The sequence below is a fragment of the Ambystoma mexicanum genome, chromosome 8 (assembly GCF_040938575.1).
Source record: "Ambystoma mexicanum isolate Mex_15411 chromosome 8, UKY_AmexF1_1, whole genome shotgun sequence".
Classification (NCBI taxonomy): Eukaryota; Metazoa; Chordata; class Amphibia; order Caudata; family Ambystomatidae; genus Ambystoma; species Ambystoma mexicanum.
The window spans coordinates 1080794437-1080817941 of NC_090929.1; the positions used below are offsets into that span (position 1 = coordinate 1080794437).

At 48.9% G+C, this 23505-nt stretch overlaps 1 protein-coding gene across 6 annotated transcripts in view; it reads left to right on the forward strand.

Moving 5' to 3' along the window:
- UBR4 (ubiquitin protein ligase E3 component n-recognin 4) overlaps positions 1-23505 on the forward strand; it is a 2945062-nt gene that overhangs the window by 1409818 nt on the left and 1511739 nt on the right. For all 6 annotated transcript variants that reach the window (XM_069611069.1, XM_069611071.1, XM_069611072.1 and 3 more), the window contains exon 48: positions 64-280. In XM_069611069.1, coding sequence (XP_069467170.1) covers positions 64-280 — 217 coding nt within the window. The remainder of the gene's footprint in view (positions 1-63; positions 281-23505) is intronic.

Sequence of the window (23505 nt, forward strand, 5' to 3'; positions counted from 1 at the left end):
TATCTGTTTGTGACTCTCCTCGTTAATGAAGAATTGTGTGTTTTTGTTTAATCTCCCCTGCAGCCTGGCGGATTCTCAGTAGAGGTTACAAATAATAATACCACCATGGTTATGACTGGGATGCGTATTCAGATTGGCTCGCAGGCTATCGAAAGGGCACCATCTTACATTGAGATGTTTGGACGCACCATGCAGCTCAACCTGACCCGCTCACGATGGTTTGATTTTCCCTTCACTCGCGAAGAAGCACTTCAAGCTGACAAAAAACTTACAGTTTTCAGTAAGTATATTCATCATTTCAATTGCGTGGGTGCTGCAGGAAAAGCATATATGGCCTCTCTCGAATTTCTTTAGCACTCTCCCGACACTTGGTATGGGAAGGGGATGTCCTCTCCTGTATGATGAACTGTAGCTTACATAGTTCTGCATACTCCCCCCGGACTCCCTTTCTGGGTCTCTTGTACTTATGAAAACCCCCTATGCTACTTGCCTCCTTTTATTTGGGATGAGAGGAAGACTGCTAAAGATTAGGATTTTGGCATTTATACCATGCTCCAATGTTATTTGAATGGTCTCCACAGGTTTTGGTGTATCTGAAAGAGAGACTGTTGAGTGACGTTAGTGGGAAGAGGGAGTAAATGGAGTATAGCTTTGCTGTTAAGTTAATTAATGTAGATCAGAAGTACCACAAGCTCTGCACTCAGGTTTTATTTTAGGCAAACTATGTTGAGAGCTGTGGTAGGTCAGAAGATGGACAGACTCTGATTCGATATTCTACTCATGATTTTATTAAAGAATAAGATAAAGCCTGTATTTCCCTTTTCTACAAAGGCTTCCCTACCTAACAAAACTAAGGTGCTTGTTGTTAATCGTCAGTGAATGTCTAGAAGTAAAGAACCGTCCACTGTCCAACTCTGACCTATCTGACTCTACTACTATTCTTAACAACTTAAATGTCGAATGCCTCCCTTCTCCTGAGATTTCTTGACTTGTCTTTCAATCACTCTTCAATAAATAATCTTCAGATGGTCTCAGAATCTAATGACATTTCCTCTTCAAATTCCTCACCTGTATCGTCAGTTGATTCTTCTTGAAGACCACTCTTTTTCCTTCTTCGTCTCGGCCCTTGTTTCTTCTTTTTCTTAGTAAAGAGATAAGGGCGTGCTCCTCCGGAGGCCACCTTGCCTGCTTTTATAACAAGCCAGGCAGAAGGGACTCGGTGGAGCTAACCCCCCAAACAGGGAAAAAGCCTTGCAACGTAAAAAACCCTGGTGTTATTGCCAATGTAGCTGGTCTGAAGGATGTAAAATGTTCCACCGAAGCAAACTAGCTTCAGCAGTTGGGAAGAAAAGAAATTAAGAATGGAAAGGGGAAAAGAACAAGAGAGCAAGGAGGGACAGAGGAAGCAAGCAGAAGTAGCAACAGAACCGCTGAGCTGCCAGACGGAAGAGGGACAAGGAAATAAAGTAGCCAAGGAGTGTAGGTAAGGCAAAGCAAGACCGAAACTCAACGTCATACCAGGTGAGCAGCGGTTGCAACGCGCTGAGCAGAGTACTACATGAGAGAAATAAATACAACGGCCATCTTGGGGGAATGCTAGACTGCTAATGTCTTTATCAGAAGAGCGTGACGGGACATTAGCCTCACCGCCTGCGTCTCCACAGGTGCCAGAGTTTGGTCAGGATAGTATGGCCACTCCTTAGCTGGGGCCTCCCAGGTTTACCTGGGTATTGCCTATGAAATTGGCGGATAGGCCGGGGGTCATGGATGTTAAGTGTAGGTTCCCAAGTTCTTTCTGCCTCCTGAAAAGCCCTTCCAGTGAACCAGGTAGTGTAGTGTCCCATGTTTATACTGGGAATCCATGAGTCTGGACACCTCGTAGTCTTCTGAATCCTCGGCCCTCTCCTTGCCCTGTCCTTTGATCCTGCGTGAATAAGGATCAAGACACGTCTTGAGAAGGGAGGTGTGAAAGACTGGATGAATTCTCCTTAACCTGTGAGGTAGTTTGTCGGTAGGCCACAGGATTGACCATGGACTAAATTTCAAATGGTCCAATGTTGCGGGGAGAGAACTTAGTGGGTCATACCCATCTGGGCAGATACTTGGTTGAGAACCACACCCTAGAGCCTATGTCCCAGGTTGTGTTCTTCCTTCTGCTTCGGTCAGCTGTGACCTTGTAGGATTGCTTGCTCCTTTCTAAATTCTGGAGAGCTTCCTTATGGGTCTGGGACAAAGTTTCCAAGGGTGCATCCACTGATGGTATCTTAGAAGAAGGGAACACTGTAGTGGGAAGATGTCTGGGATGATATCCAAAGGTGCAAAAAAATTGACTCACACCAGTGGCATTATGGATAGTGTTGTTGTAGGCAAATTCTGCAAGTGGTAATAAATCAGACCAGATGTCTTGTTTTTGGTTCCTAAAGCATCGTAGGTATTGCTCTAATGTGGCATTGAGTCTTTCTGTCTGACCATTACTTTGCGGATGATTACCCGAAGATAAGGCACAATGGATTTCCAGATGCTTACACAAGGTAGACCAAATGACCAAAGTAAATTGAGATGCTCTATCAGACACAATGGTGTGAGGGAAGCCATGTAATCTTAAGATGTCCTTAAGAAAAACTGAGGTTGTCAAAGGGGCTCAAGGAAGTCCTGCGGAAGGCTACAAATTTGCTAGTTTGCTGAATGAATCAACAGTTACCATTAAGGCAGAATTTCCTTGGGAAAGGGGGAGATCGACAATGAAATCTGATGAGACATGTAGGACTGTTAGGGAGAATTCTCTGTAGGCATGATTTGAGAATGTCCTTTGACTTTGTAATGTGTTTTATGGGCTATGGGGTCTTTTACTCCATAGGGCTTCATGTGGTTTTTGGTAAGTGTGTTAAACAGCACCCTCAGTGCTGTAACACAGGGCTGTCATAGTGACGCTCAAAACATAGACTCCATACCCTGGGACTGACTACTGTCTCCTAGGGCATGTAAAGTCACCATTGACTTTACTAGTCTTAAATTGTGAACAGAACCAGTACAAACCATCATATTGTGGAAGTACTGGTAGGGGTAATTAGATTGCCCCTTGGTCTGTTTTTCGAGGGAGCACTGTGCAGTCCCCCCTTGTTGAGTTTCTGGCTGGTGGCAGTGGTTACCATGCGAAATATTCCACCGGAATATTTCCTATGGGATTTTCCCATTCATTTTAAACGCACCACTTTTTTTGGTGCAATGTTAAAGATACCGCCGGGTTATTTATTTATTTATTCCCCGGTTGGGTCTTTTTGCCAGGAATCGGTTTTAAAATGGCGTTTGTGTTCACCTCCAACCCAAGTCGAGCCCTTTGTTCCACTTTTGGCAGGCTTCTGCACTGAAGCCTCCAAAAGTGGTGCCACTCTGTCTGGGTCCACAGAATGTGTGGGAGGGGGGGGGAATAGGCACCCTGGACTGAGTTGCCTTGGCAACTCAAGTCGCACTCTTGTGTGATTGGCCCAGTGGTGAGCCGCTGTTTGAGTGACAGCTAGGACTGATGAATGGGGGTTTGCTGCATAAAAGCAGGCCTTTGGGGACTGGAACTTCAGAAGTCGCCACACGACCTAAAGAATCCAAAGAGGGAGAAGCTGAGCCGACCTGCAACGACGACCCCACCGGTGGAGCCCTGCTGAACCGACTCACCATTTCCCCGACGACAGAGAAGATCTTCCTGGAGAGACTTCTTCCTTTGATCTGGTGGGATTAACCAGTTTGCTCTCTTTTCGCCTTCCTGGATCGTCTCGTGGTCGAATCGCCCGTGCCAAGCACCCCGGCGGCCGGATAGCCACGTTTCACTACTACTGCGAATAAAAGGGTAGTATCTTTTAACCGGGAAAACTCCACGGCTGCTTTCTTCCCTGGCAGTGCAACGACCTCCAGCTTTCCTCCACGTCGAGATCTTCTCTTCCCCTGGACGAAGCACCGACTTGCACTCGCTGCCAGGAACAACTGCCCCTGCTGGAGCTTTCTCACCAACTCCTGTACTGTGTCCCGCCTGGTCTCCCTTGCAACAGACTGTTGAAGGTGTCCCATAAATCCTTGACTCTCTATCCTGGGGTGACCTGGGACCTGTTAACTAACTGTTCTGAACTGATCCAACTCCTTTTGAACTATCTGCAAAGACTTTTAAAGTGTAATTCAACTGTGTGATCTTGGGCACATTCCGCCTTGCTCTCTCCAAGAGTGGGCCTGGCCTATGAACTTTCTGCTCTACAGTAGACTCTGCCTTTCTTGACTTGCTGTGGTTCTTTTAAAAGTGTTGTTATTGTGTGCTTTACTATTTCTGCCTTTTCCCTCCCTTTTTAAATAATTATTGGAGTGCCATCTTGGTTAAGCGCTCACCTCTGTATGATAATAAGTGGTGTTCTTTTCCTAAGACTTGTTGAATAATTAATCAGGGAGGTGTATATATTTCTAGTGACTGTTTTTGAACTTGCTTGACATTAGTGCCAGTGTATTTTTATAAGTGTGTTTTTAAATAAATAATTATATACGTTTATACCAAAGCTCTGGTCAGTGTTTGCTTGTGCTACTGTATATTTGTACCTAATGTGTATGTACTGCCTAACTCTTTTTGAGAGAAGTCTGACTGCTCAGCCACAGCTCCCAGGTAAATCTGGGTGGTAGACTGCTACCAATTGGGTTTACTGCCAACACCTGTAGTCTTAAGCTTTTTGCAGTGGTCCTTAAGGGTACTGCACAGGTTTCTGCCTAACAAGGACAACATTCTTTTTGTAGCACATCCTTGTTCATGGAAGGCCACCAGAAATAGCGCTTGACAAGGTCCAGGGTGGCAGCTTGTTCTTTATGGCCTGCCGTTTGTTAATCATGGCACCATGACATTGCCAAAACCTGTAGATCTCTTGTAGGTAGCAACTAATGAATGTGCCGAAGAGAAGTCCTTGATCAGAACGAAAGGTAGGATGGATATTTCAGGATGTACTAGCTTCAAATACTTTGGAGGCTTTCATGACTTTTTAAAAAAACTTTTATTTTTTGCATTTTCCATTTTACAGTAACATATAAGACTGCCCGAACCGCAGGCTACTTAACTTGCGCCCAAAAACATTCCCCTCACCCCCTCTCTGATGTGCATGGCGTAGTCTTTGCCACCACTACTCTCTGTGGTAGTGCTGGTTCCTATTTGACCTGGTTATTTGATTGTGTTGACGGCGATGAGATATCTGTGTTGGAGAGCAGATATGATACGTAAGGTCCCCAGATGTCCGTAGGTCTCGCATGTAGAGGCAGTGTTTTTATGAATTTTGATTCCACCACCTGAGAATGTCTTTCTGCCAATTTGTTAGTGTGGGGGTCAGGCTGCGTCCCCATGACATAGCTATTCTTCTGCGTGCTAATACTAGTAGGATGTTTGCCAATTTCCTTGTTGGCGGTGAAAGGTATTTCGTCATCCCTAGTAATGCTACTGTGGGATCGGGTCTCAGTTCTTCTCCTATTATTGCTTCCGTCACGCGGAGTACACTTGCCCAGAACTGGGCTACTGCTGGGCAGCTCCAGGCGAGATGTAGGAAATCAGCCGCTGGCGTACCGCATCTGTCACATGTAGAATTTGTCTCTGGGTGATGCATACTTTTTTTTAGCTGGCGTATGATGTTTGGTGCAAGTAGTTAAATTGTATTTGCTTGAAGCGTGAATTCAGTGCTACTTTTTGCGTCTGATGTAGTATGTACTCCCACTCTTCCTCTGGCATGGGAGATCATAGGGTCTTTTTCCACCTCTTTTATTCTTGGGTTTACTGGCACTGTGTCAGTCAGGAGGGATTTATATATTGTTTAGACCAGCTTTCCCTCTCCCTGCGCATGTATTACTCCATGTATTAGCTGCTGCGCTGGTGGCTGTTGTGGCAACAGGGGAATGGGCTCTTGCATAGCGTAGCGTAATCTAAAACAAATATATCTAGGGAGGTGGTGCTGCCTCTCTTTTGCTTGTTGGGAAGTTATGAAGGTTTCTTGGTCGAATATGTCTCCCATTTTACTTATTTTAGTTGTCTGCCCACTGTAGGAACACTTTTTCTGCAGTGAGGGGTATCCCTGGTATGAATTTAATGGGTAAGAGACGAGAGTATCTGATTTGTATGTTGTACTTTTGGGTCATCTTCCTCCAGATTGCAAATGTGGACTGTACTATATTCAGAGTGGCATGGGGCACTGCTTGTTGACTGACCACTGCTCTCAGCAGATTTGGTGAGGCCAGGGCTCGTTTGACTTGGACATGTGGTCTAATGAACTGGGTAGAGTACCAGTAGCGCAGGAACTGCTTGGGCCGCCCCATAATATCTTTCCAGATTGGGGAGTGCAAGGCCACCTTTGGCCACCGGTAGCGTGAAAGATGTGTATGCCACTCTCGCTGGTTTACCCACCCAAATCAAGTCCAGCACCAGACTCCTCACATTCCCCAGGAAGCGACGTGGCAATAGGATTGGTATGTTAGAGAACAGGTATAGAAATGTGTGGAGAAGAACCATTTTCACCAGTGACGCCCTCCCCCATAGGGTTAGTGGGAGTGATTTCTAGCTATTCACTTTTTCCTGCAGCGTTTTCAGTGCGTTTTCGTAATTATCTCTGAAAATATTGTGGTAGTTCAGGGACATTAGGGTTCCCAGGTACCGAATGTGGGCGTTCTCCCATTTATAGTTGTAATCGTCAGCAAATTTTCTGGTGTTGGTAGTCAGTGGGCAGATGATCGATTTGGAGTGATTGATTTTTAAACCGGAAACGAGGGTGAATTTTACTATTGCGTGCATGATGGGATTTAGGTTTTTTCTGGGGTTTTGAATGAAAAGCACTACGTTGTCGGCGTAGAGGGATATTATCAATTTGTGGGGTCCTATACTGAGCCCTCTTTAAAGTTGCCGACCACACAGGCTTGACGCCAGGGGTTCCATTACTAGAGCAAAAATCAAAGCGGATAGTGGGCATCCCTGTCTGGTTCCACGTTGTAGTTTTATGCTTGTGGACTTTGTTGACCCTAGAGTGATAGTCGATTGAGGTTGGTTATATAGAAGGGAGACCAGTTTAATAAATTGGTTCCCAAGTCCGAGTTGCCTTAATACTGCGAACAGGAAGGGCCATTCGACATTCGAAGGCCTTCTCCGCATCTAATAGCACTGCGATCGCCTGGTGATCGGGATCAAGTGCTGCCATTACCCCGAACATTCTCCGTATGCTGAATGTTGTGTTGTGACCGGGCACAAAGCCAGCCTGGTCAGCAAGTACCAACGCTGGCATTAGAGGAAGCAGCCTGTTTGATAGAATCTTGGCGAAGATCTTATTGTCGAGGTTTTTTAAAGAGATTGGCCTATAGGACATACATTCTTGGGGGGGTTTGTCTTTTTTGTGTAGGAGAATTACGCTGGCTTCTCTTAGTGTTTGGGGAGAATTCCAGACACGGTCGCTTCTTCGTAAACTTTTAGGAGGAGGGGAGCTAAGATATGGGCGAAGGTTTTATAAAATTCTCCTATAAGGCTATCGGGCCCGGGAGCTTTGGTGGTGGATAAGCTCTTTATTGCTTGTAGGATCTCCTCTAGTGTAATGGGATCGTTTAGGGGCTCCATAAGTTCTCTCTCCACCCAGTACAGCTCAGTGGCATTAAGGTAGTTACATATGGCTTCTGTATCTGTGGGATGCCTGGCACTGTAGAGTTCTTGGTAGAAGGTGAGAAACACCTCTACTATGTCTTCCTCTCTGTGCACCACTCGGAGTCTGTTGGGGAACGGACTCTTTCTACCGGTGTTGGTTTCGTTTCTGCAGCAAATAGGCATGCAAGGAGGGCTCTGGATTTTTGGCCTTTGCCGTATTGGCGCATCCGGTTGCCGTGCCCTAGAAATTTTAGTTCACGTTCTGCCATTGATCTGAATTTTAGAAGTCCTTCTTAAGCTCCGCTTGGTTTTGTGTTCCGTTTGCGGTGAGCTGCTGATTTTCTAAGGACTTCAGACGAATCTCGCTAGTGGTCAGTTCACGGCATATTAGTTTCAGTATTCCGTTTTCTTTGGCTATGCACACCCTCCTTATGAAACATTTTAGAGCTTCCCAAAGCGTACCTGCCGAGGCGACTGTGCCTAGGTTGGTTTTGAGGAAAGAAGTGATTTTGTCTCATAATTCTGTTGCAAATACTTGGTCCGCTAGCGCTCTGGGTTTAAAACGCCAGTGGAGTGTTGGCTTGGAATCGGGTGGCGGGGTGTTGCATTCAAGCGTTACTGTGGCGTGGTCCGAGAATTTTTTGGGAAGGATTTGGCATTGACCCCATTGCCACTTACTGCTTGAGGAGACGAGGAGGTAGTCTATGAGGGAGCCTGTATTGTGGACGCTTGAGTGGAAAGTGTAGTCTCGATTCTCCCAGTTCTGGTTTCTCCAAATGTCTATTAGGTCTTATACCTTGCAAATCTCCTGCACCTGGAGGCTGGCTTTGGACGGTTGTGCTGTTGCTGACTGTTGTCTTTTCGTGGGTCAAGGTGCGTGTTCAAGTCGCCGGCCCAGATTATGGTTGCATTGTCACTTTGCTAGGCGAGAGAGCACCCAGTTAAAATTGTTTGCGCCGTCTGTGTTAGGGGCGTAGAAGTTCACAAATACCACTTCTTCTCCCACTACGACCCCCTGCACCAGGAGCGCTCTGCCTTCTGCGTCTTTTTCTGTTTTTATCAGACGGAAGCATGTCATTGGATGGATAAGGATCGCTGCTCCTCTGGCGTATGATGAGTAGGAAGAGAAATAACGATGGCATCCCCAATTTCGAGCCCAGAGAGGTTTGTTGTGAGGAAGAAGATGGGTCTCTTGGATCATTGCCACCTCCACCCTGTGGCTTTTGAGGAGTTGCAGGATCTTCCTTGTTTTGGCTGGGTGATTGCCACCTCTAATATTCCATGTTGCTACCTTGAACTGGACTGACGATACAATTGTTTAGAGCCCACAGGAAATTAGATGATTTCTAGTGACCAATACTCATGCGGGCAGTGCGCCGGAGGCGTGTTTGAGACTTTCTTCATCCTGGAGAGGGTATGGTATGAGCTTTGGGCTTGGAGGACCGAGGCAGCAGTTAGGGAGGGACGGGTGGTGCGCATTCCCAACAATGAAGAATTTTCCTTACACCGACAACCCCTAAGTTGTCCGTTTGGAAACCCCCCCTCTTGCCCCCCCCCCCCCCCCCCCCAACTTGAAAAAAACCTTGCTGTGCATCGGGCTGGTGTCCTCCCAAGATTTAGGCTCCTACTTCCAGATTACATATATCGCCCTGGTGTTAGGTTATGACTTAGTTTTGGCAGGCTTAATGTATGTTCTTCATGACGGCATTCTTCCTGCCCGTTCTCTCCTCGGTGGCCCGGGGATGATGTTTGGGGGTTTGCATCTCTGTCTGTCAAGAAACAGAGTGGCCTCTTCTGGTGAGCTAAACAATGGTGTTCTCCCTTCATATTGGATGTGCAGTTTCGCAGGGAAGAGCATCGAGAAAGGAATTTGGTTGTTGCGTAATCTGCGTTTGACGGGAGCAAAGGACCTTTTTTGGACCTGGACTGTTGGAGAGAAGTCTGGATAGAATTGCATGTCGTCCCCGTCGTACTGGAGGTTGCCTTTCACTCTTGCCATTCTCAGAATTGTGTCCCTATCTTTATAGCTTAGTAGCTTGGCTATGATCGGGCGGGAAGGTGCCCCAGGAACGGGCCTGGTGGCCGAGATCCTTTGGGCTCTCTCCACAACGAACAATTGTGACAGTTCTGTGGGTCCGAAGAGGTCCCTGCATATTTTCTCGATGTGATCCTCCATTTTAGTTTGTAATTGTTGTTCCCTGATGCCGACCACTCTTATATTGTTACGCCTGGAGCGTCCTTCCAGATCCTCATTTTTGGTCAGTACTGCTTTAATTTGGCCTTCGAGCGTGGATATTCTCGATGCCAGTGACATTGCTCCGTCATCGAGATCTGAGACTTTGTGCAACATTATCTAGCCTGTCGCTGTGTTTGTCGAGGCGGTGTTGGAGTAGGTCCATTTTAGATGACAGCGTGTCGATCTTGCTGTCTAAGTTGCCTATCCCGGCCTTAAAGTCCATTAGTATCTCACGAATATCCATTGGTTGGGAGTACTCTTCCTCTGGATTTGCATGGCTTAGTGGAGATTCCGGGTGACTTTCTGGTCTAGGAGTCTTGGACGCAGGGCCTGCGTCATAATTGAGCTTACTTTGTGACTTGTCAGTTTTGCCCATTGTGCCGCTGTTGGGGACGCTTCCCTCACTTTGCATTGGAGGCCGCGTTGCGTGGGGACTGAGATGAATATTCCGGAGTGCCACGATGCACTGCTCTCTGGGGTGAATGGGTTCGCCTGGTGTTGCTTGCCGAAATGGATTTCAGAACCGCAGCTCTGTGGGCTCGGCGGAGTGTTAACTTTCCGTTATTGCAGTGTGTTCAGCTTGCTCGGCGGGGGTTGGGGGGAGGAGGTGACGCGCCCAGGCAAGGTCTTGCCAAGACAAGTACTCCGGTATGGTGATCTGGGGCTAGGTAGGCACTGCCTCCGTATGAACTTGCATGGGGTGTGTTGATGCTCTTCTCTTTTTTTTCGTGTGCGGGCGCCTTCGGGAATCCCTTCTGCTGATCCCTCAGTTTGTGCGGTGGTTGGAGACTTTTGGGGTGCTTTGGCGCTCTGTGAAGACCTGTTGCGATGGCGTGATTTGTGCAGGATTGACTGCTTCCCAGGGGGTTAGTTACTTCAGGCCAAGTGAGGTCTGGTTCCGTTTCGGATTTTACACCACCCGGGGGGGGGGGGGGGGAACAGTCACCGGGGATAAGGCCAGCATTGCCACTCCTTCCGTGTGCAGCGCTCGTATCACCAATGCGGTCTGCCTCACATCTGGTCTGTATGTCTGTAGTTACGCAGCCTGTGCGTAGTGGCCCTTCTGGGTTAGTGGCGGCTTGTTTGCTGCCAAGCGTGGCATGCACCAATGTTCCCAGGGGCTGGAGGGGGAATGGCCCTTCACACCGGCTGCCTCCGCTCCCTCCTGTTTTCGGGCTGCGCCACCCGGGCCTCCCCCACCAAGCCGCTCACCTGCTTGAGAGGATCTCACTGCTGCGGAGTAACGATCAGGTCTGGCACCGCCCTTCTTTCTGCTTCGTTGGTGCCCCGGGCGCTGCTGACTTCCCGCTGAGCTTTCGTGACACGATCTCTGCATGTCCGGACCCCTATCTGCTACCTGGCTTGCCGGCTGTTGTGGTCGTGCTGCGGAGAAGTCTGGCACTCGGGGAGGTCTATGTGAGCCACGGTCAGTGGGGCTTTTACTCAGCCGGCCACACGCGCCCTCTCTTCGCTCGTCGCCTCCTCCACTCGATTGCTGGATCAGGTGAGCATATATGTCCGGGTCTGCCGTCTCACCCACCGACAATCGGGTATCCGTGGCTCTGAGCTCCGAGGGTCTGTACGGATCATAGAGGCAGGGCCTGCACTGCGCCAGCCGCCCGTTTCTCGGCGGTCTGGTGTGCTAAACCGTTTCTTCTCCGTTTTACGGCGGAAATGTGGGTTTAATGCCTCTTTTGTACTACGCCTGCACGTCAGGGTCAGTGTTCTTCAGGGGTGCTGCGATTAGTCAGGATTTATTCAGGAGCTTGGCGGGAGCTCATAGAGGGGCCACCATCTTGGTTGGCCCTTTAGCGCCCTCTGGCTTTTTTGGCATCTTGCAGGAAAATATTGCCCTCACCCATGAAGTGTTTTTCCTACCAGTATCCTTTCGCTGCCCTGGTATTTACCAGAGTCTTCCCCGAGGCTTCGAGGCAAAGCATCAGCCAGGATGTTTTCCTTTCCTGGTATGTTTGAAATCACAAAATCAAATTGGGAGAAAAAATAAGCCCATCTAGCGTATCTAGAGTTGCAGTATTCCAGCTGTTGAAGAATATGGTTGTTGCGATGGTCTGTACGGACCTCAAAAGGATATGATGCTCCTTGTAAAAAGTGACGCCCTTCTTCACATGCTTGGTGGATGTCCAGTAGCTCCTTTTCAAGGACGGAATAGTTCCTTTCACTGAGTGTGAGGGTACAACAATAATATGCCACAAAATGTTCCATTCCATCGTCTCTCTTCTGCAGAAGTATGGCATCCAATGCACCTCCTGAAGCATCTTTCTCGACCATAAAGGGAGTGGTCTGATCAGGTTGTTGGAGAAGGGGAGCTGAACGTAAGGCAGTCTTAAGTTCTTGAAATGCGGAATCGGCCTCTGGATTCCATTCAAAGCATTCTCCTTTTTTGAGTAATGCTGTAACTGGCAGGATGATATCTGAACACTTGAGAACACATTTCCTGTAAAAGTTCCCAAGACCCAGAAACCGCTGAACTTGCTTGACGGACCTTGTTTCAGGCCGCTGAATGATAGCCTTTGTCTTTCTAGGATCCATTTGGACCCCTTCCTTGGAAAGGATGAATCATAGGTAGGAAACTGTAGATGACTCAAATACACACTTCTCCGGTTTGCCTAGCAAATGCTGTTCGAAGACTAAGCAAAACTTCAGTTACATGTTGTCTATGTTCTGCTAATGTTGAAGAGTACATCAGGATGTCATCTTAGTACACCACAACAGAAGGGAACAGGATATCAGCAATAATCTTATCCATGAATCTCCGGAAAACAGCAGAGGCATTCACTAGACCAGACGGCATTACTTGATATTCATAATGGCCCAGGGAGGGTCCGGAATGCCGTCTTCCATTTGTCGCCCTGTCTTATTCTAAGTAGATGATAGCCCCCGCGAAGATCGAGCTTGGTAAATTTCCTGGCTCCCTGGGAGGCTTCAAGAATATTCTTTATCAAAGGCATGGGATACCTGTCTTGAATGGTTAGGTGGTTGAGTCTACGATAATCGATGCAGTGCCTTAGTTCCTGCGAATCCTTCTTAGGGATGAAGAACAAAGGCACCTGCCGCCTATTTAGATTCATGAATCAGGCCATGTTGAAGATTATAGTTCAGATATTCTCTCAGGGCTCTCTTCTCCTGTAAGGATAAAGGGAACATCCTACCAAACGGTACTGTAGTGTCAGAGAGAAGGTTGATGGCACAGTCTTCCATGCAATGTGGTGGTAGCTCTCTAGGGGCCACATCCTCGAAGACATCCTGAAAGTTCTGATAGTGTGTAGGTATAGAGAGTACTACAGATGACAACAAGAATACGGAAACTCCAGCTTGTGAGCCTTCAACCTCCTCCTTGAGGCAAAAGCAAGAACAATACTGTGATTGGACCCGGATGGTATTCAAAGTCCAGTCAATACTAGGATTATGCTTTCATAGCCAAGGAATTCCTAAGATCACTGGAAAATGGGCAGTGTGTATATGTCTTCATGATACAACATAGAAACATGAACTGGACAGATATCCTGAATAATAGGACTAGAGGTTAATGGTGAACAGTCTACCCCTTCAACTGGTATTGGATCCTTTTTGTCTTTTCGGGGTATATTTCTTTCTCTTGCCCAAGCTACATTCATGGAATTTCCAGCCGCAACGCTGTCTAGCGTAGCCTGTTCTTCAAATGGAGGTCTGTTATAGATGGTCAACGTCACACAGAACACCATCAGACAATTGTCCTCTGTAATGTCTTTCCGTTAAGTGTGATAACAGGGACTTGTGTGAAATCTTCCCCGTCCTTAGCCCTGTTTAATGTCAGGGTTGTTCGTTTCCCTGGCAACTTGGAGGGACTTCGGGACAATTCCGTATAAGATGTTTGTTGGATCCACAATACATGCAAAGTCCTTGATCTCTCCTCTTCTTCCATTCATCAGGAGTTAAAGGGCATCTGGCTGCCCCTATCTGCATTGGTTCATCACCTTCTGCGTTCTCCACTTGAAAGGGAGCAGGTGGAGGTAGGGCCTGAAAACCTGTAGTCTTTTTTTTTTCTTTCAGTTCTTCTTTCTCTCACTTCGATCTGCTGTGAGAGAGAAACAAATTCCTGGAAAGTAGACAGTTTAGCAATACGGGCTAATTCATCTTTAATCTCCTCATGCAGCTCTCTCCAAAATGTGGTCTTTTAAGCCGTCTCCAGCCAGCCGGCCTCAGAAGCCTTCTTCTGGAAAACAGATGAATATGTTTGGACATCTGATGGCTCTTGTTCTACATCCAAAAGGTTTTTGAAAGATAAGTACTTCAGGTCTCTCGAAATACTCCTTGAAGGGTCGAAAAAAATGGCTGCAGTCGTTTTAAAGCAGGGTCTGATGTAGTAACCATTTATTTTAAAATTTGTTTATTGGCATTTAACATAACATAATAGAGCCATACCTCTGGCTGAATCATCCAATATAAAGTCATCAATGCTATAACCAGAGGGCAAAAGGGAAGGGGAAGGAAGAAGGGCTGATGTAGTAACCATAGGCATAGCTCAAGCTATGGCGTTACCCACCAGATTGAACACCATAAAATCACCCTTTGCCTGGTCAGATTCATATGACCTTGGGCACAAGGTGTAGTATACCAGACAGGCGTCTAAGAACTCCTTCAGACATCGTGGTGCGCCGTTGTATTTCCCAAATGGAAATCCTAAAGGTGGTAGATCCTCCACTGTAGTCTTCTCAAATAGCAACTTGTTGTCTTAGGGCAACGTTTTCTGCTTGGAGGATCTGTACATCTACACTAAGACTTTGAAGGGCTGCTACTAGTTCCTGGTACTGTTCTAGGCTGGCCATTGTTGGAGTTTGGCATTGCAAGCTCTCAGAATCTGACGACAATTCCTCTTCAAATTCCTAACCTGTATCATCAGGTGATTCTTCTTGAATATCACTCTTCTTCCTTATTCTTTTTGGGGCCTCGTTTCTTCTCTTTCTTAGTGAAGCGATAAGGAGGAGCTCCTCCGGCGGCCACCTTGCCTGGTTGTATAACCAGCCAGGCAGAAGGGACTCTGTGGAGCCAACCCCCAAACAAGGAAAAAAACCTGATCTTATTGCCAGTGTAGGATGTACAATGTTCCACGGAAGCAAGGTCCACAAAACGTAGGTCCGACTGGATCCGCAGGTCAAACTAGCTCCGGCAATCGGGAAGGAAAGAAATGAAGACTGGAAAGGGAAGAAGGACAAGCAAGCAAGGAGGAACAGGGGAAGCAAGCCAAAGTAGCAACAGAACCGCTGAGCCGCCAGACAGAAGAGGGACAGGGAGCCCAAGTAGCCAAGGAATGTAGGTAAGTCAAAGTAAGAGCGAAACTCGGCAGCGTCTTACCCGGTGAACAAGGGTTGCAACGCGCCAAGCGGAGGACTGGACGAGAGAAATGAACACGGTGGCCATCTTGGGGGGGACGCAAGACCGCTAATGTCAGTTTAACAGAAGAGCGGAACGGAAAACTAGCCACACCGCCAGCGTCTCCACAGGCTCTAGAGTTTGGTCACCACACATGTTCCCTAGCTGTCACTTTCACCAGTTCATAAAGTTCCTTTAGTGAAGTCTGGACTTTGGGTTTCTTCTCTTGATTTGCTTATGATTGGTCCTTCTTTTTTTCCATTGAGTTTTTCCAGCCATTACTTTTCCCCTCTGGGATATTTCTTAACAGTCCATTGTTCTTGAACCTTTTCTTCTCAGATTTCTGTGGTATTTTCACAAAGTTTTATTTATTATTACATTGCTCTTTTATGACTGACTTTTGGCAGCCTCTTGGAGCTTCTTGATATGCGTTATAATCCCTGGGATAATTTCCAATACATTTGTCTTTCAGGTGTCTTTTCTATTTGCATTGTATTTTCTCTCTCCTGACTGTGATGAGTTATGAGCTTTACAATACAAATTCTCTGTGTCTCTGGGTATATTGTCTTTCTCTGTACTGTCAACGAATAAGAACTTTCAAATAATGATTCTCAGTCAGCATTATTTTATCTTTACTCTTGTGACTGTGACGAGTAGGAGCAGTCCAGTAATGATTCACACTCCCCATCCCTGTGTGTCCCGTTAAATCCTTTACCTTCCATGATTAGGGTTCACATCACTGGGTTCTTCACGATTTCAGGACTGGCTTCCTTTTCTCTCTTCCTAGCATCTCGCATATCTGCCAGTTTCTTTCCACGCTGCTTCCTGATTGGCCATCTGTTATCTCGAGTTTCCACTCTTCCCAAATCCGCCGGATGTATATGGTCTCTGCGTTGTATTTTGGACCTGCGTTCCACCATGGAGCTCCCGTGGTCAGGTCACCATTCTTTTTCTTTCTCTCGTCTCTTCTGGATGCCGTGCTTCTGTTTTCTCTCCTGCTGTGTTTCTTGCTACTGACCATACCATGTCTGATGGCTCAGGGCTCTGCATGGCTGAAGAACGCTGCACGTCTCGCCTCATCCGGTCATAGCCAGCGTGTGTTCCCTTTTCAATCTCGCGTGCGGTTTCCTCACTTCCCCAGGCTGCTCCCCTTTTTGGGATGACGTAGCTGGTGAGCGTCCCCTGTGTAAGAAGCAATTCCTTCTTCTCCTTCTCCAATTTGTTCTCTTAGCCTCCTTATGGCCTCTTCTTCGTCCCAGTGTAATGGGATTTCATAAGGCGATTTTCTATTTCAGGTTGGCAGTAAAACGTTTTAACCTGTTCTTCAGATGTTTTGTCATCAGGAAGATGTACTGGTGTTGTCTTGAATGGTCTTCTAGGGAATGCTTCCTGAGAATGGAGTCCTTGGACCTAAAGAGGGAGACTTTCCAGATGAGTTCTCAACTGCCTCTACCCCTAGGGAGGGTATTGTGGAGTGGATTCACCTCCCTAGCCTCACAGGGAGAGGTGCAGGGGGGGTCTCCCTATGGGTAGAAGGGAAGCATTCCCACAAATCGTCAGAACACAGATGCATGTGTGCCCAAACGGGAGCCTTGTGTGCCTGTGGCGCTAGGATGCATTGGCCAGAGCTTTATGTAAGTTGATTGCAAAAGGGATAGTGTTCCGATGCTTGATGTCTGTTGAGAGGGATGTTCACTTGCCATGTTTAGTTAGCTTAGTTAGTATATGTATTGTAAAGTAGACTTTGACTTTGTTAGAGACATTGATGTCAGACAGACCTGAAACCACATAAAGCAGTTAACCTGGCAAAGTGAGGCATGAAAACAGGTGATGGTATCAGTGTTTGATCCTTCATTTGTGTAGTGGTTTGACACTCACTCCTGGGGATGCTTCAGTATGATGTTCACTGTGCCTACATTTTCTGTGGGTAGAGGGGTGGGCTGCAGATTGTTGGAGAGGTGCGCAATTCATTATCTATTTTAACTGGCCATCGTCTAGCTGGTAATACAACATCATCCTTTGTTTGAACCCCTATTTCCATTGGGTTTGTTGTTTGTTTGTTAGTCTCATGTGTTTAGCCTTTTTATTAGCTCAGGTTTGCCTTTACTATGAATTTTGGTAATTCGTCCCAGAGTTTGATCTTTCTCCAGCATGGGGTCTGGCATGGATTCACATGCCACTTGCTGGCTGCACAGCCACTGTTTGTTGCCTTTTTATTTATTTATTTCCTCCTCGCTCCGTGTACTCCCTTTTTTCCCCCTTCCATGCACTTCTCCCCCTCCCCCTTTACCATGCACTTGTGGGTTCTCAATGTCACAGGGCCTAGTAAGATTGTTGTTTTTGTTCTCCCCTGTTCCCCTTCCCTTGCCTTGTCGCACTCTGAAACACTTGTGTATGAGCGCGATAGAAATAAAATATCAATATCAATATCAATGCTCATTAATATTCCCTGTCGTCAGGCTGGGAATCCTCGGTAAAGAAAAAATCAGTTTAATTTCTGAACTGTCTTTCTCCCAATAACCAATCACTGAGCTCTGGGTCATACTGCCCCCAGCCAATGACTGCCCTCTACCTTACCCCCTCCTCAGGCAGCCATCTTCAGATTTTTACTGCACGTTCAAGTGTCTTTAACTCTCGAGCTTTTACTGCGTTCATAGTTTTTTTTGGAAGAGTATTACTCTATTTTACAGTCAATCGGGCCATGTGCACCTTCAATCAACCCATCCGATTAACGGGACCCGTTGTCGGATTTCACAGCGCCCCTCAAGGGCGAATTTCGACGTGTTTATTCGTGGAGGCTTCTAAAAGATTCTCAGGCCTACGCCGCGTGGACCATGTTGGAGGAGGATTTGGCTCCCCTGTTCAAGATCTGCTCCAGCTGCGGCTCGCGGAATGTCTTCTTGGACGACAAGCATTCTGAATGTCTTTACTGCCTGTATCCGGCACACAAGGAAGAGGATTGTGCGTTTTGCCAGGAGATGTCCTCACGCACGATGAAGGATCGGTACAGGCGGCTGAACGAGTGGCTACAGGCCAAGGCCTCTGCTCTGGGGGGGGGTGTCCCAGCAGCATGCCTCTCCCAGTTCCAAGAAGGCTGAGTGGGCTTCTAAGACTTTTGAGGGTGCCACTCGCACAGGGGCCCCAACAGAAGGCTAAGCACCGTGAGTCCACTGCCACCAGGAGCCCCGTTGCAAGAGGCTCTGCGATGGCCAGGGCACGTTCGATGTCACCAGCCTCCGTCACCAGCCAGCGCTCAGGATCTTCGGCCAAGAGGAAGGCAGAACATCTGGGCAAACTCAAGGAGAGGCCCAAGTCCATCCTACCGGAGAAGCCCACAGGAAGAGTGGGGCTCGCACCCTTCCCCTAAGGAGAAGGCCAAGCAGGGCAAGGCTCCGGCCCTGACGGTGAAGGCCCAGGTGCCCCCGGCGAAGGCCCAGCCTTTCATCGATGGGGTGGCGGCATCTCTGGCAAAGGCCGCTGAGACTGTCCCGCAGGACACGACCCCTAAGCCATGGTGTCCCTTCCTCCCAGGAGGGAGGCTGCGTTCTGACCCATAGAGAAGATCCCGGAGAAGAAGAGGCCAGTCATCTCCCCAAGACCTTCACTGCTGGATGCAAAGAAGGGGGAGTGTGAGGTGGCCCTCCAGGGTACGGATATCTCATGAGGAGGAGCTCACAGGTCTGCAAACCCTCCAGGAGGAGGGAAACGTAGGAAGCAGGCCCTACGACGAGCACGCTGACGATGGTGAGGACACCGTCGAGGAAGAGCAGCAAGGCGACAATGGTCTAGACTCCCAACTGGTGCCCCTGTGGCCTATTCCGCTTGCATCTCAGCTGCCACCGCCATCTCAGACACCCACTAGAGACCTCTCGTTGGACATCCCTTCGGCACTGCATACGCTGGTCTCGGAGATCCAGAAAAGGATGCCGATCGTGCCACTGGCCCTGCCAGCGGCACCAGTGCTGACTGACACCCCCACCCCCACACACTCCAAGGGGATCCCCCAGCCAAGAAGGGAGTACACCCTCCATCGCCCCGCTCTACCCTCCACGAGGGATGAGACGGACCCGGACACTGCGACGACGGGCACAGATGATGACTGGCACGAACAATGACGGCGGGTTAGGGGACTTCCCGTCTCCGCCGCCTAGATCTTCACCGCTGGACGAGATTGGCTCGTTCCACTTAATGATTACCAGAGCGTCTGAACTTTTTCAGCTTGCTCCAGAGGAGGAAGAGGATGGCTTCATATATCAGCGCAGAGAGGCGAAGAGGAAGAGTATCCTCTCGGTCCCGCTTCTGGATGACATTTGGGATGAGGGTTTGTCTCTCATGGAGAACCCTTCACGACCCCAGCAAAGAGGTGTTTGCCTTGAGAAAAAGTGCTTACGGGCCCAGCCTTCGCCAGACTCTGTGATTTCCGCGGCGGCCATGAAGAAGTCATCGGGTGGTCCGCCGTCGTCAGCTTCCACCCCACCAGACTGCGAGGGCAAGACGTTAGATTCCATGGGACGACGGGTCATCTATTCTGCAGCGACTACCATCAAGCCCGCCAACTCACTCGCCATCTTGGCTCGTTACGACTGGGAGTTGTGGTTCAAGATTGCTCCTATCTTGGATTTCCTCCCTGATGACAAGAGGTCAGAGGCATTGGAAATTCTGCAGGACGGCGGGGTGGCGTCGCACCACGACATCATGGTAGCCACGGACTTTGCTGACATGGGATTCTGTCATGTCCCCTTGCACTTTTCACAGTCCCCCTACCCTTGCACTTGAGCGATCTGAATGACACCTGGCCTAGTAGGATCGTTGTCTGTCTCCCCTTGTCCCCGCCCCCCTGCCTCGTCACGCCTTGAAACACTTGTGTATAGGCGCGTTACAAATTCCATTTCATATCATATATGGGCAACAAAGTTTGTCGTCGTGGCTGGCTCAAGGCCACCAACTTTCGGCAGGACGTTCAGTCAAAGGTGCTGGACATGCCCTTCGACTGGGACAATTTGTTTGGGAAGGCTGTGGATGAGTCTCTCCAAACCATAAAGACAGACGCAGAGACGGCACATGCTTTGGGCACTCTTCAGCAACGGAAGCCGTCCTTTCGGACCTCAGGCAGCAAGTACCAAGGATCCTCCAAGGGGTTCCTCTTCTTACTGCCAACCCTCCCACTCTTTGGCCCAGGAGACGAACAGGGGCCGCTCTAAGACCTTCGGAGGAGGACGCTGTCATCACCAGGGTCCCCAAGGCAGCCCTTCAACGTCCAAGCAGGATTGAACCGACCTTGGCGTCGGGCCCCCACCCGTGCACACCGCTGGGATGCCGGCTGGCGAACTTCGTCAGCGTGTGGAAGACCATCTCCACCGACCATTGGGTGCTGGACGCTCTCGCCCACGGACACACTCTTGAATTTCAACAGAAGTGTCCCCAAGTACCACCCGTGGCCTGGCAGGAAAACCACGTCCCCCCAGCTGTTGATGGACGTGCGGGCCATGCTAAAGAAGGGTGCAATAGTGCTTGTCCCGAAGAGGCTTTGGGGCTCCGGAGTGTACTCAAGGTACTTCCTCGTCGGGAAGAAGACCGGGGGCTGGCAGCCCATCCTCGACCTTCGACTAAACAAATCGATCAAGTCCCAAAAATTCCAGATGGGCACTCTTCAGCTCGTGCTCGGACAGCTGGAAGAGGGGGACTTCCTGTCGTCGCTGGACTTGGAGAATGCATGCTTCTGCATCCCAAAGGACACCCATTTCCTGCGTTTTGTGGTTCAAGGGAAGCACTACCAATTCAAAGCCCTTCCCTTCGGACAGACATCTGCATCAAGTGCCTGGCGCCTCTGGCGGCGCACCTGCGACTACGGGGGATTCACGTCTACCCTTATCTGGAAGATTGGCTCATCTGGGCCAGCTCGGCGGAGATCTCCGTCGACCACATGGTGAAGACCCTGCGCCTCCTGATGGAGCTGGGAGTTCTCGTGAATTATGCAAAGTCCTGTTTGATTCCATCGCAGGACGCGCTGTTTCTGGGATCCCGACTCAACAGTGTCGTGCCTGCAGTCTTCGTCGGAGGAGAAGATAACGGCCATCTTGGGAAAGGTACAAAGGCTGTTGGCCCTGAAGATGGCCAGGGTGAGGTCTATCAAGTCTCTGCTCGGCATGATGCCATCATGCATATACCTCATTTGGCTGTGCAGGTTGCGGATGCGTCCCCTACAGGAATTCATCGATGCCCGCTGGATTGAAATGTTAGGAAGCTTTGAGGACAAGATCACTCTCGATGAGAGTTTCTGTCGAGTGATGCAGTGGTGGGGGGTTCGCGCACATCTGTCTGGAGGCACGGATTTCCAGACCCCACTGCACCAGGAGATGGTCAGTACGGATGCCCCCCTGAAGGATGGGGAGCTCACACCGGAAGTCTTCACGCAAAAGGCCTGTGACTACCAGAGGAGAAAACATTGCACATCGTGTTGGAGGCCCTCACGTCTTTCCTTCTGTCCCTCAAGGACAAGTTGGTACGGATCTTTACGGACAATACCACCACAATGTTTTACATCAAGAAGCAGGGGGGCACCAGATCCCCGGCACTCTCCAGGGAAGCGCAGAACCTATGGCAGTGGGCCGTCACCAGGGGGATGTTCCTCATCCCGTTTCATCTGTCAGGAGTGAATAACACCGTCGCTGATTCGCTCAGTAGGGAGCTGCGCTCTTGCCACGAGTGGGAGCTTTGGCAGGACCAAGTGCGACAGTGAAGAACACCAAGTGTCAGGGGTTCGCCAGCAGGTTTCCCCCAGCCGGGGAGCATGGGGAACGCATTCTCATTCCCCTGGGACAGCCTGTTTCTGTATGCGTTCCCTCCGTTGCTTCTTTGACTAGTCAGTCAACTCAAGACGGTCCCGGTGCAGGATGATCGTCGTCTCACTGGCGTGGCCGAGGCAGATCTGGTACCTGGACCACCTCGGCATGTCAGCGTCGCCTCCAGTCAAGCTTCTGGTGGTCGCAGATCTGGCCAGAGAAGGAGGCGCAATTCTGCATCACGACCCGGCATCGCTGAACCTGAAGGCCTGGCTCCTGCAGCGTTTGATTTTGGGGCGTTACGACCTCACAGCGTATTTCATGGAGGTGCTTGCGAAGGCCAGGGAGTCCTCTACTCTTAAATGCTACGGACATAAATGGAAGAAATGGAAGAAGTTTGCCTTTTTGGGCCGTGCACAGTAGAACGACCCTCTGCGGGTCACAGCTGCGCAGGTGCTACCTTATTTGCTGTCATTGGCCAAGGCAGGCCATGCTTCCATCAAAGTTCATCTGGCGGGTATCTCCCGCTACACAAGATCTCCGGGACGGTCGTCTATATGGTCACACCGTCTGGTTAAGGAGTTTATTAAAGGGCTGCTCTGTTGATTCCCGCCGGTGAAGGCCCCAGCCCCGACGTGGGAACACACTGTGCTGCTGACTAGGCTTATGGGCTCTTCATTTGAACCTATGAAGACTGTTCCACTTAAGTTCTTATGGTGGAAGACAGCTTTCCCCGTGGCCATCACGTCTGCACGACGAGTGCGTGATATTCAGGCCCTGTCCTGTAAGCCACCTTATTTGACATTTGACGACACAAGGGTGGTGCTGCGGACGCACCCCTCTTTCATGCCCAAGGTGCCGTCGGACTTTCATCTAAACAAGCCATTGGTGTTGCCTGTGCTTTTTCCGACGCCTTCGTCGCCGGCCGAGAGGACTTTGCACTCGGAGTTCTAGGAGCCAAGTTTCCTGAAACATGATAATATCAAAGATCTTAAAAAGTATTGAAATGATCAAATAAGAGATGTTTAAATCCTCTTGTGTTCCAAAAAGCCAGGGCGTGCATTGAGGAGTGCCTTTGGAGAGTGTAGTTGGGCTGGTTGGGCGCTTGGGAGAAAGCTACTCGCGTTTTTGTCCTTGGTCGCAGGTAAAATACCTGTTATTTCTTTTTTTTTTTGTCTATGCACGTTACTTGCAAGCTGTTGAAATTTGTCACTATGAACTATGCCTACACTCTAAAAACAGCGATGCCGAGTAAATTGAATCTTCATAGAACAGCGGCTGCACCAGCAAACGCCCTACAGGGGAGCAAGAACGCTGATTTCATTGCACCCCCACGATTGAAAAACGCAGATGAGCTAAATCCTTGACATTAGATATAAGGAATTTCTGCAGTACGAAAGGCGCTGCAAAGGCGAGTATGGCCGGAAACGCCTTGCGTGTGGGACCACTGGTTCGGGGTGGGTTGGAAAGTAAGACATTAATAGATTTCGGTG